The sequence below is a fragment of the Physella acuta genome, unplaced genomic scaffold (genome assembly GCF_028476545.2).
Source record: "Physella acuta isolate Inbredline_101_S28 unplaced genomic scaffold, ASM2847654v3 ptg001433l, whole genome shotgun sequence".
Taxonomy (NCBI): domain Eukaryota; kingdom Metazoa; phylum Mollusca; class Gastropoda; family Physidae; genus Physella; species Physella acuta.
In genome coordinates, this window is record NW_026732948.1 from 57,572 (window position 1) to 72,347 (window position 14,776).

At 35.9% G+C, this 14,776-nt stretch overlaps 1 protein-coding gene across 2 annotated transcripts; it reads right to left on the reverse strand.

The window, feature by feature from the left end:
• Window positions 1-1,526: 1,526 nt before the first annotated feature.
• Window positions 1,527-11,035, reverse strand: LOC131927715 (transcription factor CP2). 2 transcript variants are annotated; one of them, XM_059283487.1, is made up of 19 exons: window positions 10,915-11,035; window positions 9,918-9,962; window positions 9,019-9,219; window positions 8,881-8,931; window positions 8,645-8,721; window positions 8,444-8,511; window positions 8,191-8,296; window positions 7,084-7,262; window positions 6,908-6,979; window positions 6,604-6,672; window positions 6,455-6,496; window positions 5,821-5,900; window positions 5,533-5,644; window positions 4,334-4,427; window positions 4,137-4,227; window positions 3,786-3,835; window positions 3,525-3,667; window positions 3,011-3,062; window positions 1,527-2,537 (listed from the first exon to the last, which is right to left on the reverse strand). In XM_059283487.1, exons 1-19 carry the CDS (start codon window positions 10,932-10,934, stop codon window positions 2,485-2,487), a joined length of 1,605 nt encoding a protein of 534 aa, XP_059139470.1. In that variant the 5' UTR covers window positions 10,935-11,035; the 3' UTR covers window positions 1,527-2,484. The 2 variants fall into 2 exon arrangements, with proteins under 2 accessions (XP_059139470.1, XP_059139471.1); XM_059283488.1 differs by lacking the exon at window positions 9,918-9,962 and having other exon boundaries at window positions 10,915-11,029.
• Window positions 11,036-14,776: the final 3,741 nt, after the last annotated feature.

A 14,776-nucleotide genomic window follows, 5' to 3' on the forward strand; every position in this document is an offset into this window, starting at 1 on the left:
TAGCACAGTCTATATATGAAAGGCTCTATTTGAGACCCGCCTATATAGATCTACTAGCTATATAGTAATAAACTAGAAGTAGATTCTATAATTAACTCCATCGGAAGCCGAAAATATTGACGCTTAGTCCTAAAGCTAATTTATTTCAAAAAGTATTTACGGTTTTTCAGCTTAACTTTATCAAACAGTTAAGTCAAGATATTTTTTTCCAAAATATAGGTCCGCAACAATATAATTTTATTTATTTTTTACTTATTTAAAACAAAACGTCTTTCTACACCTACCTTTTGACAACTCTGACCCGCTCAAGAACCGGTTGTTCGGTTTTTTTTATTTTTCAAAGAATCGGAGCGCAATTTTGGGTGTGCAAACAATAAATCACTAACACAAAAAGTGGTTTTCTAGTGTAACTTATTTCCTAAAACTTGACGTCTTGACATAATTTTTACTTTTCGAAAAACAATAAATAATTAATGTAAACCTTTATTCTTAGATGAAAGGTTTTGAAAATGTATTTTAAGGAATGTGAAAAGTTGACGTTACGATTTTATTTAGAGCGGCTGACATGTGACACACCAGCATTAGAGACGAACGCTTTTAACAGACGAACGTTTATGGGGGTGGGGCTGGTTACCCCACACCTGCTTTAAGTATGTCACACCTGACCTACGTATCACCTGGACTGAGCTACCTTATGTAAGCACAGACAGACCTTTTAAGGACTGCCTCCCACGCCCCCCCCCCTCCCTAACCCCAGTCGCTGGATATATAAAGATCTGCCCTTCACCCACTAACTACTTTGAAATAATGGGGCAGAGAACCACGTTTAAAAAATTACCAATCACATGATTTCCACAGGACTGCACAAACTGGTCACCACAGGCTATTCAAAATAATGTTTGGTTTAAAGCTGATGAAGTCAATGCAAAAACATGTAGGGTAGGTAAGTAGATAAAATATTAAAACGGCGCTATATATTTTTAAATTTAAAATAAGATTCTAGCAAAATTTAGCATACCAATACTGGGAAAATGTTTTTTAAAATCTTTTATTTCTATTTGGCAGTAAATGATGAATGCAGCAAGAACACCAAGAGTTGTCTCATCCAGAACTTTCAACTATTTCACAGCTAGAGTACAGGGACTTGATGAGAAAATCTTTCTTTAGACAGGGTCTGCTGCGATATATTATATATTGCTTGAACATTGTCTCTTGTGTAAGAGATTTACCTGTTGTGTAAGAGATTTAAACTGAACATTGCCTGTTGTGTTAGAGTTTAAAAAACCTTTTCATGAAAGCAGCATGGTCATTCAACTCAATATTCTTGTCAATAGAAGATCATTCAACTCAATATTTTCTTGTAAATAGAAGATCATTCAACTCATCACTTTTGTAAACCAAATATTTCAGCTTGATTTCTCTAGGTGGCTACACACTATCACATGATTCTCACACTCATCACCACACACACACAAACTGCAGTCACCCCCCCCCCCCCCCCCCCATACAGTGAAGCTAATCATTCAACAGCTCCACAAAGATAGACTGGCTGCGCATTTTAAAACCAACGTCACATGACATAAAATTCTAGATTATAATATATAAAACATGTTTATTTAGTAAACAATTTCTTTGTTCCCTTCCAAGTAATTAATTAATGAATCATCAAACCATTTTTTTCTATATTAAATAAAAGCATTTCAAAAAGAAAGAGCTATTCCATCCACCGGAGTTACAACCAAGGACCTAAACTGTGCATTCAGCTTACAAATAACATTTTAAAACCACCCCAAGCTTGATTGACATAATAAAAATTGACAAGACTAATGAATGAACAGAGACCTCATCTTTCAGTAATGTCTTAAAATGTATGATTGAGAATGTTGATTGTGCAAATAATAATGTAATCTGTACACATATCCAAGGCAATCATTTGACTCATGTAAGCTATGTATTGTACATATGTATATAAACAGTGTCACTCATAAAGATCTAAAACGCATTCATAACATTTCTTCTTGAAATTAAAAATATGTAATTTGCTAAGATATTACACATGTAATATTAAGATAATACATAAGTAGATTTCTCTCTGGTAAACAGAAAATAAAAATAGACATTCCTTCCTCCCATTTACCGCATGTACAAGAATAAAGTTATTGCAAAAATTTTTGTCAAACAACTCGGAACACCTTGATACATCTGCCATTTTCTTCAATCACACTAGTCACAGTGAGATAGTATAAAGCATTGTGGAATTACAAATCACTGACAGCAGATACGCCGGTCAGAGTAAAACTGTTGAAAATGTTCTGTTTGTCCAATATTCCTCCGCAAGCCAAACACTTTGTGAATGAACACGTATGTACACATCACGCTTGACGTCCTCCGTGTATGTACAAAAGTTTGAGTGGAGGACATCCTTCAATTACTCCGTTCCCAGCAAACGTATCAAACAAAAACAATAACGTGATTACAGAAAAATTAACGATCCCCTACAGTCTTTAAAAGTATTCTGTATTTATCACCACTCTCATCTGAAACATCAGGTTAGAAATTTATTGTTGAGAGAAAAAAACGCTAGAAAGAATTAGCTTTAGAGATTAGAAAAGTTTTATCATAAAAAGGACTTTTATTCCAGCCTTAAACTGGTTAGCATAAATACATTTTAGTTTGTCTAGAAGAGAGCATTAGAGAAAATTTACAAAAACAAGACCACCCTCGTAAGCTTACAAGCAATTAATTATCTTTCATTCAATCAACCATCTTTCATTAGTCTACAACCAATCAACCACCAATCAACCATCTTTTATTAGTCTACAACCAATCAACCACCAATCAATTACCTTTCATTTAATCTACAACCAATCAACCACCTTTCAATTACCTTTCATCTAATCTACAACCAATCAACCACCAATCAATTACCTTTCATTTAATCTACAACCAATCAACCACCAATCAATTACCTTTCATTTAATCTACAACCAATCAACCACCAATCAATTACCTTTCATTCCTTCAACAACAAATCGAGCTTGGTCCTGTGTGTTTTGTATCACCTACAGAAAGAAGGAAATTAACGGAATATTCACAAAAAATTACATTGGTTTCTAAATTATGGCTAATATAACAAGCAAAATTTAAACTAATAAAAAGTGCTTAGGCTTTATTTATAATGGAACTAATAGAGTAATAAAAAGTTCCAAAGACTATGCTGAATTTTTATTCATTAACTTGACTTTTTAAAATAATAGTAAAGGTTGTTTCTAGGTTGGATATTATTTCAATTTTATTTTTGTAAATTACTATGCTAATTGCGTTCAAACATACAAGTAAAATCCTATTGGTTTTCATTTTCTCAAGTATAAGAATATCTATAAATATTTTTATTTTAAACTGCTGTTTGTCTGGAGTAAAAATGTTTGCATGGACTTTGGGTGGTTAACTGTCTTGTCAGCATGGACTTTAGGTGGTTAACGGTTTAGTCAGCTCACCAGAGAGAACCTTAAAAAAAGTCTTACATCATCAGTGAGCAGTATATGAATCTGTGAAGGTCCCTGCATGTAGATGTCCCCTATCTGCTGGGTCTGGATGCCAAACAAGGAGGAAAGTTTCACTTTAAATTCCTCTAGCACCAAAGTGTCCATGTACAACGCATGGTAAACTGAAAAGTTAAATCAAATAGTAGTAGAACATTTTTATAGGAAAATTTTCTGTACAAATAAAGGCACCAAGCATCCAAACAATGCTCACATACAAAGTCATCTTCACAAAAAACTTACTTGACTCTGGTTCCTGGCAGATATAGATTGTAAGTCGTGGTCGAATGTTTCTGAAATGTATACATGTTAGAATTCAGCTGAAGCACATTTTTTCAATGTTTAAAGATAACGTAATTAATTAGTCATTTACATAATTAATGTAATTACTCTAGAGAAGCCTCAAATGAAACAACTGCATCTATCATTTCCCACTCTACTGACATAGTTCCCAACCAGGTAAGAATTTGACCTAACATTTTCAACTGTCATGTCTAAATATGAGGTGGACTCTTTTTTTCCCCATGGTAACTCTTATGAGCGATGTTATCAAGTAGAATTATGAAAATTGTGTTGATAAAAATCACCACTTACCTAGCTTGTAGTGCGTTGTCTAATCTAATGCCGTCAGCCAAGCCACAAATTTGTATTAAATCATCTCGACTTAGACGAAGCAGGTCTGCACCTGTCAATATATAAATGGGTTCTTATTATTTCATAAAAACACAGGCAACTGTTCACCTTTATAAATTTTTAATGATATAAATGACTGTGGTTTTGAAAGTACCAACCTGAGAAATTCTGGAATACACGAACATAATTTGAGAATCTGTGGTAGTGAAGCCACTGAGCCACATCAGCTGCTTGGGCATCGGATGAAAGAGGCTGAAATAGAGGATCAGATGAAAGAGGCTGAAATAGAGGGATGAAAGAGGCTGAAATAGAGGGATGAAAGAGGCTGAAATAGAGGGATGAAAGAGGCTGAAATAGAGGGATGAAAGAGGCTGAAATAGAGGGATGAAAGATGCTGAAATAGAGGATCAGATGAAAGAGGCTGAAATAGAGGATCAGATGAAAGAGGCTGAAATAGAGGATCAGATGAAAGAGGCTGAAATAGAGAATCAGATGAAAGAGGCTGAAATTGAGGATCAGATGAAAGAGGCTGAAATAGAGGATCAGATGAAATTGTGGCTGACATTGTGGAGTTCTTAACCTATTTGAGTAAAGTTTCCCTTTCAAACCTGACGGTCTATGGGGCAAGTGAAGTAGAGTTCACTTGTTTCTGTGACCTCGGCTTTTGAAGAGATAGTGTGGTCAGCACTATGCCCAGCCGCCTTTACTCTCCCTAACGTGAGTTAGGTACCCATCAGAGTTGGGTGGACTCAGGGACGTTCTCTGGCTTAAACCCGGATTCGAACTCGAGACTTACGGGTTAGCAGTCCAGCTCTCTACCGCTAGACCACTCCATCCCCTATTTGAGTAAAGTTCTCTGCAATTATTTTATTCTATAATTTATTCCCAAATACAGTGGTACTTTGACATGCAAGCACAATCTGAGACACGAGCAACCAGGTTAGTGTGTTTAAAAAGTAAAAAGATATTGGAGCATTTAGGTTCAATTATGTTCCAACAAAGTTTAGTTTACATTCTGTTAAGTTTGGGAATAAAGTGTAGCATTACGTGGTGAACGAATAAGTTAATCAAAGTGACATTAAGAGCTTAGCATTAATCATTTTTGGGGCTGGAAAGGATTAATGGCTTTTCAATTAATTTGAGGAACGAGCAATTTGACACAACAGCAATGTTATGGAGTGAATTAAACTTGTATCTCGAGGTACCGTATTATGTATAGATAAGAGAGTGTATATTTGTCAGCAGGATGTATTTGTAAATACTTGGCTCATATCACAACCTTAAACCTAACCCTAGTCATGACCCTAACAGCAATACTGGTAGGGGAAATGTGCAAAGAAAAACAGCAAAGACTTACCCCAGAGAGTACATCAACTGGCTCATGGGTCTGTGTGTGTGAGAAGGGCAGTGGTGTGTGGGGAGTTGTGCTCTGTGGGGGGCTGATGGAGGGGTTTGGTGAAGCCGTGCAGCTGAAACACAAATAAACACAGGTAACTTTACATTAACACATACATATCTTTACATAGAGACACTACAAAACTTCTGCAGTTTGGTTTTTGAAAAATTTTGCTACTCGTTAAATACAGAAAAAAGTAATGAGTCGGCTTTATATAGATTGTTAACAAAAAATGTATGAAGTACTCACTTCAATTCAGCAAAACTGCTGGTTAGAGACTGTGTTTTATTATAACTTGTATTGGCCTGCAAAATCTGATCCTTAGGTACCTATAATAAAAAACAACATTCAATTAAAGTAATTAAATTTCCATTGAGTAGTCTCATCAGTTTTGGGAGTTGCCTTGCCCACAGAATCCACAGCTCCTGAACATTTAAGTGTTGTATGTCGGACAAGTGGGTAAATAACCAACATCTCTGATTGCTACAAGGAGATTTCTGCCATGGTAAAAAAAAAAAACCATTCCCTCAATATGGAGGGAGCGTCATCTCACAAACATCAATGCTGGTCAAGAACGTATTGAGGGAGTGGCATCTCAGTGGCCCGTAACCCAGACATCAATGCTGGTCAAGAACATATTGAGGGAGTGGCATCTCAGTGGCCCGTAACCCAGACATCAATGCTGGTCAAGAATTATGAAAGCACAAGACCTCAACTGTTCAATCATTCAGCTATAACTGAGACTAAACACTGTGTTACTGTTATATCATTATATAGCTAAAGGACTACTCTACAAGACAGCACAAATAAACGCTAAGCATCTGAACAGCAGCAGTAGAAAATTCCTTCTATTTTTATGTTTCCTATTCCCTAAAAAACTTACCTCAGTAAGAACTGTACATTCATAAGATGGCTGATACTTCTCCTAGAATAAAGAGACAAGCAAGTCAATACACATCAAACACGACTGATCAAACAGCTGTAACTGTCAGATATATGTCCCGTGAATTATTGTCAGAAATGTGACCTTACCTTCTCCACTTCTGACCTTTTCTCCATCTTTTCTCTGTCTGTCTTGTGTTTCCTGTCTGCGCCTTTAGGCTGAAACAAGAACAAAATAATAGTTACTCGTTATTAAATACCAAATACCCATTACAAAAAATAAAACAGTTTTAAAATGTAATTTTTTGACAAATTTTAAATCTTCTCTTTTTAATATTTTTTTACTATTGTGAGTCAAACAGTTGTGCCTCTTATGTTAGTATTGTGAGTTTGATAAATGAGCTGCAAATCTAAGTTATTTTAAACTCATGGCTTGGTGAAAGTAAAATCTTACCTTAAACACTTTAATTTGACAAGAAGCAGCATGAAGCAACTTAGCTTCATCTGTATTTGTGTATGTTTCAACCTGCATTCACAAGAGAAAACAGACAAAATGTTAGGTTACTTAACTGTAAAATAATTACTCGATTAAAACAAAATTTTCTAGCCAGCGATACACAGATCAGTTACCTGTATTCTAAATGGCACTCCTTTCTCTCCACCATGTTTTTTGGCAGTGAACTCTGTGGATATGCAGTGCACCCGAACATACAGTCCAGTCTCCTTGGTGGGGTCCCATATAAACTCTAGCTGATTCAAGCGCACCGGGTCCAAGTTGACATTTACAAGCCCATATGATAAGGGAATATCTGAATCAAAGATGTCAGAAATTAACAAAATGTACATAAGATACTCAACAAATATTACACTTAAACTTATTACTAATTTGATTTTAAAATAATCTTTGTTTTTGTGATAAAAGCTTTCCAGAAACAAATTTAAATCTTTCGTACAGCCATCTCCCATGGATAGATTTTGCAGCGGGAGACAATGGATGCACCAATAGAATTATCGTCAGGTGAGTACCAGGCTATTAGATGAAGATCATGGGCTAACCATGGATTGTGACGCTTTTTGACCTTTGCCAATATAGTCCAAATAAATGCTACGCATTACCAACTTCAGTTGCCAATTTAGGAGCTTTCTCTGTTAGGGTAGCTATCCCCAGCTAACCATTCACAATTGTGTGGGGGCAAGTTAGAATATGTGTGCTATAATGACAATTCTAGCTCCCCCAAACTGACTAAGTTCTGTTAGACAATTACAATGGTATGGTATAGTAATGCTGATTGACAGATTGAAGCCGACCAGTGCACAACATCTAATTAAACCATAGATTTCTAATTAAAGGAAATGAAAATAATGGAATGTTAAACTGCTCAATTGGTGACTGATTGTCACATTCTTCAAGACAATCAGCATTGCTGGCTTGCTCTGGCACAGAGGATGTAGCACAGAATTTAAGATGGGGATATTAATTTTAGGTGGCCTAATCAAGTTAAACTAGGCCCCAACCAAAAGCCCCTAAGTATAATAGGAAGCGGCAAATAGCTAAACACTAAGATGAATAAGCACAATTTACAACAGGACTGTAATGATGAATGGAAGAGAGTTTTTAAATTAAGGTTGAGGACAAAGTGTCTGGTGAGAAAATATCACAAACTCACAATCCATCCCTAATTATGCAAACAAAACCCTCTGCCACTCGACATGGTGCCACATGAGAATGCAACAAACCAATATCTAGGATTCTCTCCCCTGGTCTCATCTGTTTCCAGGAGTCAATCTGTTCTTTCTCCATAAACTGGAGCCTTCGATCATGAAATAAAACTTTCACAATGCTCTAGAGAAAAAAAACACAAGTTAAAACATAAACTGTAGTAAAAAAAAAAGATTTTTTTATGTAATGTTCAGTATTATAAAAGTATCTTAAAGACGTGTGATGAAAGCAGATAGTTCTCATGACAAATCAAAAAATAGTGTGTCATACCCGTAAATATTTTCCCTGCAATTCTGATAAGTCACCGAGTTTTTTTAACTTTATTTCATATGACTGCCCTGGAAAAAAAAAGAATTCTTATAAATGTTGACATATCAGGAATGCATATGGATTATAAGAAGCTGGAGGGGGGGGGGTGTTAAAAAGAATGTTCAAATTTTAACTTTCTACAATAAATATGAATGGTGTAACCTTGATTTAAATATGTTAAAGTCTCCTCATTCATTTTCACAGCAGGTGATGTGGCCGCACCCAAGATATACTGAAACCTGTGGTATAACAAAAGGAGTTGGACAGACTGTTTTATAAAGAGTTTATTATAATCTTGACTGTTGGATATATGGATAAAACTAAAAACATGTGAGAAATGTTTGCCAATACTCCCCACCTTTAACTCACCCAACATTAGATGACCCCAAATCACTCACCCATTTTCCAAGTTTTCCTGTTTAAACACAGGCAGAGCGAGTAAAGCTTCACTGAAAAAGTAGAATAAAGCACATGAATAATAAAAAACTTGACAATCACCATTAATAACCTGACTGCTAGAATCAACAACCATTTACCTCATATTGTAGCTGGCAGTGCCCAACTCCGTGCCCAACCCAGATAGTGAACCATCAAAGTCAGCAGCCAGACCACCGTCAATGTCCCAAGTGCTCAAGGAGTTTGTGGTAGTGGGTGGTGTTGGTGTGGAGTGGTACATCTTTGAGCGTTTGCCGGCACCAGCGCCGGTCTCATCAGACCAACTGTAACTATGATGTACACTGAAATAGTCATCAGTACTAAATTTAAACTACTTGCAGACCTTCTAGTCTCAAGGCTTTTCTGTCAGGAGCAGCCACCAGCAACTACACTGTATTATAATTATAAATACATACCACACATATATGTATAATTATAATAATGGCATACTCCAGAATAAATATGTTACGGTTTTCATCAACATAAAAATGTTGAGCATAAAATACTCAGCTAGGTGAATAAAACCCCCTTACTGAAAATTACAAGAAAAAAACTGTCCTTTAATTGTGATAATTAATTTTAACAAAAACTTTTTGCTGCAATGAAATGTCTTTAAAATAGCATCTTTATCTACTCATTTAAGCTTTGTTATCGACAGTTAAAACTATTTTGCTAACACAAAAGCAATCTGAAGATCTATAGTAAGGAACAAACATTTTTTTATACATGACGTTAGAAAGATAACTATAAATAATAGAAAAAAAAGGGTACAACTTATACTCCACCAAAAGATGTACAGCAACCATAAATTAACATTATTCTTGCAACCCATGTTGGGCATACACAATAAAAAATATTTGCCCTTTAATACTTCTGCCCAGCACTTCACCGCTAGTCTATATTTTTACAATTGAGTTTAGGCCTTTATTTTAAACTAATCAATGTATGTTGGTAAAAAAAAACTATAGCATTATTTATTATCACTAATTTACTTATTTACCTCAGTGGCTGATGGCTACTCATAAAATCCAGTTTCGAAGGGGTCCTTGTGTTATTGAACAAAAAAATTACTATTAGGCTTATTGAACAAGATATTTTGAGTCAAGTGAATATAAAAGCTGTATCAATATCAGTTAAATTCTTTCTGAACTTATTCTAATTACAAAGTCTACATATTTATTGTGGATGCACAATACTTTAGTTGCAAGCAAGTTTGCTAGGGCCTACTTATTTATAGGCCTATATATTTAATAAATCATCTTCTGTTTCAGATTCAAAAGATTTAGTTTGATCAATCTTACAACCTACAATGACTTACATTTAGCAATTGGGAGTACTGTCTTAACTTTGCACGATATCAATTCAATAAGTATTAGGCCTAATCCTAATAATGAATAATGCCCCTAATTTTATCCTTCTTACTAATGCCAAAGCCAGCCTTGGCTCTAGGCCTAATTATTTTTAAGGCTTTTCACACCAAAATTAATCGACTAGCATTTTAAATAGGAAGTGTCTATTCCCACTCAACTGGGAATCTTTCTTTATTTTGATATTTAGTTTTTAATAATATCTATGAATATTGGTCTTGAACATTTATTTCTCCATTTTCAATCAAGTGAGAATGAAAAACTAGGGTCTGGGGATCAGATAAATAAATATGCGGATGCGCTTGTTTTAACTCTGCAACAGTGTGTAAGTAAGGCGTAAGGCTAAAGGAAATAATAGTGATTCAACTAAATTAGTATTTTTACACAGTAATATTTCAAAATGCAATTTTAAAAATGTTTTAGTTCATTATGTTAGATATAAACAAAATATCTAGTAAAACGAGCGTACTGTTGAAGATTGTTATGTTATTGCTCGGGGAAAAAGTCAAACCAAACCTGGCTACGCAAAAAATTGCAAAAACCTTCGGATTTTACCAAACATAATTAATGGTACGCATTGCTTTTTAAAATGCACAAAAGCAAAGGAAACTTCAACGAATAAATTATTACCTGTCTGGAGTGTGTATCATTCCTTATTGAATGTCCTTGTGACTACGAAGCCAATGCCGTGACTTAGAAAAATAACATCAACAGTGGCAAATGGCGGTGGTACCCACTACAACTTCCAAAGGTATGGTGGAGAAGTATCGATACTCGCTAAAAAATTATACTCGGTTACAAAATAAGTTGTACCTACACTAAAATATTTTAAAATAATTCAAGGCCTTTTATTTAGTATTAATGTACCAATAATTTTCTAATTGTTGCGATAAGCTAGTTGAATGTACTTGACCAAATTACTAAAATCTGAATATTAAATTTATAAAAAGCTTACAAGTCTGCCCACCTATTGCAGTGCAGATGATTAACTTGAGGCATAATTACAGTAACCCCAATCCGCAGTTGAATTGGCCTATGTGCGAACCTTAATAGGATATGATGATATACCAATTAATTATACACAGTTGCCACACCCATTGCTCTTCATCGTAAAGCTTACTAATGGAGTATTTTGTGACAGTTTTAATTATGATAACATATTGCGATGCGCATATGATTGGAAAATCATTTTTAATAATTACTAAAACTTTTTAAAAAATATGTGAGGATACCATGAATGAAGTTTAACAAATAAATTCAATAGCCTACAGTACAGGGCAAAAGTAAATATCGTCGATTTCTTTCCACTTTGATAGTATCGATTCTTCTTAGCTCATTACACTTCAGTATCCGGAAAAGATCAGATAAACTAAAATTATTTATTGTTTATTTAAAAGTTTGCTTCTTGTTTATAAATTGTACCGCAGAAATTAATAACTCACGTGCATTAATTTTTTTAGTTGCATAATTGAATTATTATAGTATGTGCATTATGTTGCATCTTAGCTATTATAGATTCTTAAAATTTTGTTAAATGCTCTCACAAAGTGAGTGTAAAATTTGTCCTAGAAAGCAGCCTTGTCTATGAATAATCATTATGCATGTAACATTCAACTTCGGACGTGATAAAGTTAACTGATTTTGTAATAATGTAAAAAGGAAAGATGAATAATGCTTTTTAACGCACTGCTGTATCTTAATGGAAGCATTTGTTGACAGTTGCTAATGAGCACCTGGCCACACAATTCTGGTTTTTAATCCACAAAAAGTTTCACCAAAACAAACAAATATTTTTAACTGTTATTCAATGCTATTGTTTTCTTTGTGCTTGGCTAAAGCATTTTATAAAAAATTATAGAAATTAAAAAATATTTTTTAAAGACAAACTTTTTGGTTAATAATAAGTGTACTATTTTAATGTTCCTAAAATAGCGTAACTAAAATTATAAAACTGTAAACTAGTGACGGATTCACTGTGCCTTCAAGCACCGTAATAGTGGGAATAGGGCGCAGAGTTTCTTTCAGACAGTTTTATCCGGAGCATTTCAGCATCCTGGGCGAAATAGAAACATATCTAATATATACAGAAAATATAAATTGTAACCAGTGTCCACCCCCCCCCCCCCCCCTCATGACATTTTTAAGAGACCCCTCCCTTTTGTTGAACTCAGACTGACAGTAGCCATTTATATTAACCCTTTCGAATAATTTTGGGTCACTTTGTGAAAGATCCTTCTGGTTAGATCAATTTGACGCGGTCAATTGGAATGAGCCGCTGTATTAAGGAATGCGCGAGGCAGCTCTAAATTTTGCTTACATTTTACCTTTCTTTTAAAAAGTCCATTAAAGTCATTGACCTTTAAAATGAGTGAGTTAAAAAAACAACAACATCTATATAATTAGTGATTTATTTTGTTTCAAAATCCGGACGGGGGGGGGGGGGGGAGGGTGAATGGCTTTTAATTTTGCACTGTAAATGCATAAAGGCCATCTTTTAATCATCATGACATATACAAACAGACACGTGAATTTTAGACCCACCTCTCCCCTTTCAAAAATAGACTTCTACTAAAAGTTAATAGACTACCAAAACTCACTGTCGTAGTATACTTAAAAGGCACGGACATTTGCGGTTCAGGGTGCCGTCCCCTCATTTAACAAGACATACCTCAACACGGCTATCTGGCTTAGATAGTAGCGGACACCTGAAGCGCGTATGCTACTGATGCAACAAGTACGGCGTAGAGCGCTAGACTGCAAGTCCGCAAGTCTCGAATTCGAATCCTGGTTCAAATCATGTAGAACGTTCCTGAGTCCACCCAGCTCAGATGGGTACCTAACTCGAGTTAAGGAAAGTAAAGGCGGCTGGGCATAGTACTGACCACACTATCCCCTCATACGCCAAGGTCACAAAAACCGATGAACTCTACTTCACTTGCCTCACGGACCGTCAGGATCGTCAAGAGAACTTTTACTGATTCCACAAAATGACTATGTATCACGCAATGATAATAGTTTAAATAGTGTCTTATTCTTTTCACAAAGGTCAGTCAATAATGTGTGAGAACTAAACTTTAAAATTATTGCAAGTAGCTGTATGAATACCTCAGATGCAACCCTTCCCCCCCCCCCCCTTCCTGCTCCATAAGCACTCGCCTAACCCGATGGTTAACCTACTCGTGTTGTACAGATACCGAGACTATAACCAGCTTAACTATTCTTTAAGCAACAGCACTACCGGATATATTTAGGTTATGCATTTCTTTGTACGCAGATGAAATGTTTTGTTTGTTGTAGTGTAGCTTACAAATTGTTTTATTTTGAAGTTAACACGTGGGCGGGCACATGGATCAGTGCGTCCACTTTTCAGGATGATCCCAAAATATGAATTATGTATGGGACGGTGTGACCTAGGCAGTAGAGCGCTAGACTGCTAACCCGAATGTCTCGAGTTCGAATCCTGGTAAACGTGAGTCCAGCTCTGATGGAGACTTAAAGTAAATGCGGCTGGTTATATACCGAGGTCAAGAAACAACTCAACTCTACTTCATCTGCCCAATGAATATTATGATGGAACATTTTCCAACAAAAAGCTCACTCGGCAAACCTGAACACATTGAGGATACCGAGTCCGATAATAGACTCTTCCGAAAATGGGTGTGTTACGTTGTTAGTAGTAGGCTTATTGTAATCAGAGGCGTAGCGATCATTTTGCGCCCCCTCACACTTCTATATAGTTATTCAAGTTGGTGAAAAAGCACCGCGTCCCCACTTAGTCGAAAAGGTTGGTGGTACTTTTTTTCCGGTCACTATTCCGTAGTCTAGGTTTTTATCTAGGAGAAACACAATTGATGGTAGAAAACAATTTAATCAGTGTGTAAAGCCTTGTAGGCGTTTACTTTTTTAAACTTTGACTGTGTATAATTTCAGAGGCGTGGCGAGGGGGGGGGTTTACATATGTCCCCGGGCGCCGACCTTAGGGGGCGCCAAAATGGGTTGAAAAAAAAAATTAAAATATCATTTTAGCTGCATTTTTGCATTATAAATATAAAAAAAATATATGGGGGTGCAAATCGAAAGTTTGAAAGGGGGGGGGGGGTGCAAATTGAACATTGTAAGGTTGTTCCCGAGGGGGGGGGGGGGCGCCAAATTGAAAGTTTGTCCCCGGGAAGGGTACCTCAGCTTTAAATGAGATAAACTGTTTTTTTTCTAGCCCTTATGGCACCCGGGGAGGCCACCCCACCCACCCTCCCCTAGCTACGCCACTGATTGTAAATCTAGTTTTATGGTTAGAAATTAGGGTAAAGCGTTTGGTAGACTGGGTTTGGGGTTAGTATTGAAATTAGGAAGTCTTATGCATAGTATTTAGTTAACTACCAGTAGTCTAACACACCCTTTCTAAGAAGATTATATTATTACTCCATTATCGGACGCTGGTTGACTTAAGAAACCCACCAATTTCGGTTGAGGTTACGTTTTATCAGAATTAGCC

Excerpts from the sequence above, each read along its gene's own strand:
- LOC131927715 (XM_059283487.1), bottom strand. The coding sequence starts at position 10,934 with ATGATACACACTCCAGACAG. Across the intron at positions 8,512-8,644 it reads TTTAACATATTTAAATCAAG|GGCAGTCATATGAAATAAAG; the intron begins GTTACACCATTC and ends TTTTTTTTCCAG. Across the intron at positions 3,668-3,785 it reads CTGCCAGGAACCAGAGTCAA|TTTACCATGCGTTGTACATG; the intron begins GTAAGTTTTTTG and ends TTAACTTTTCAG.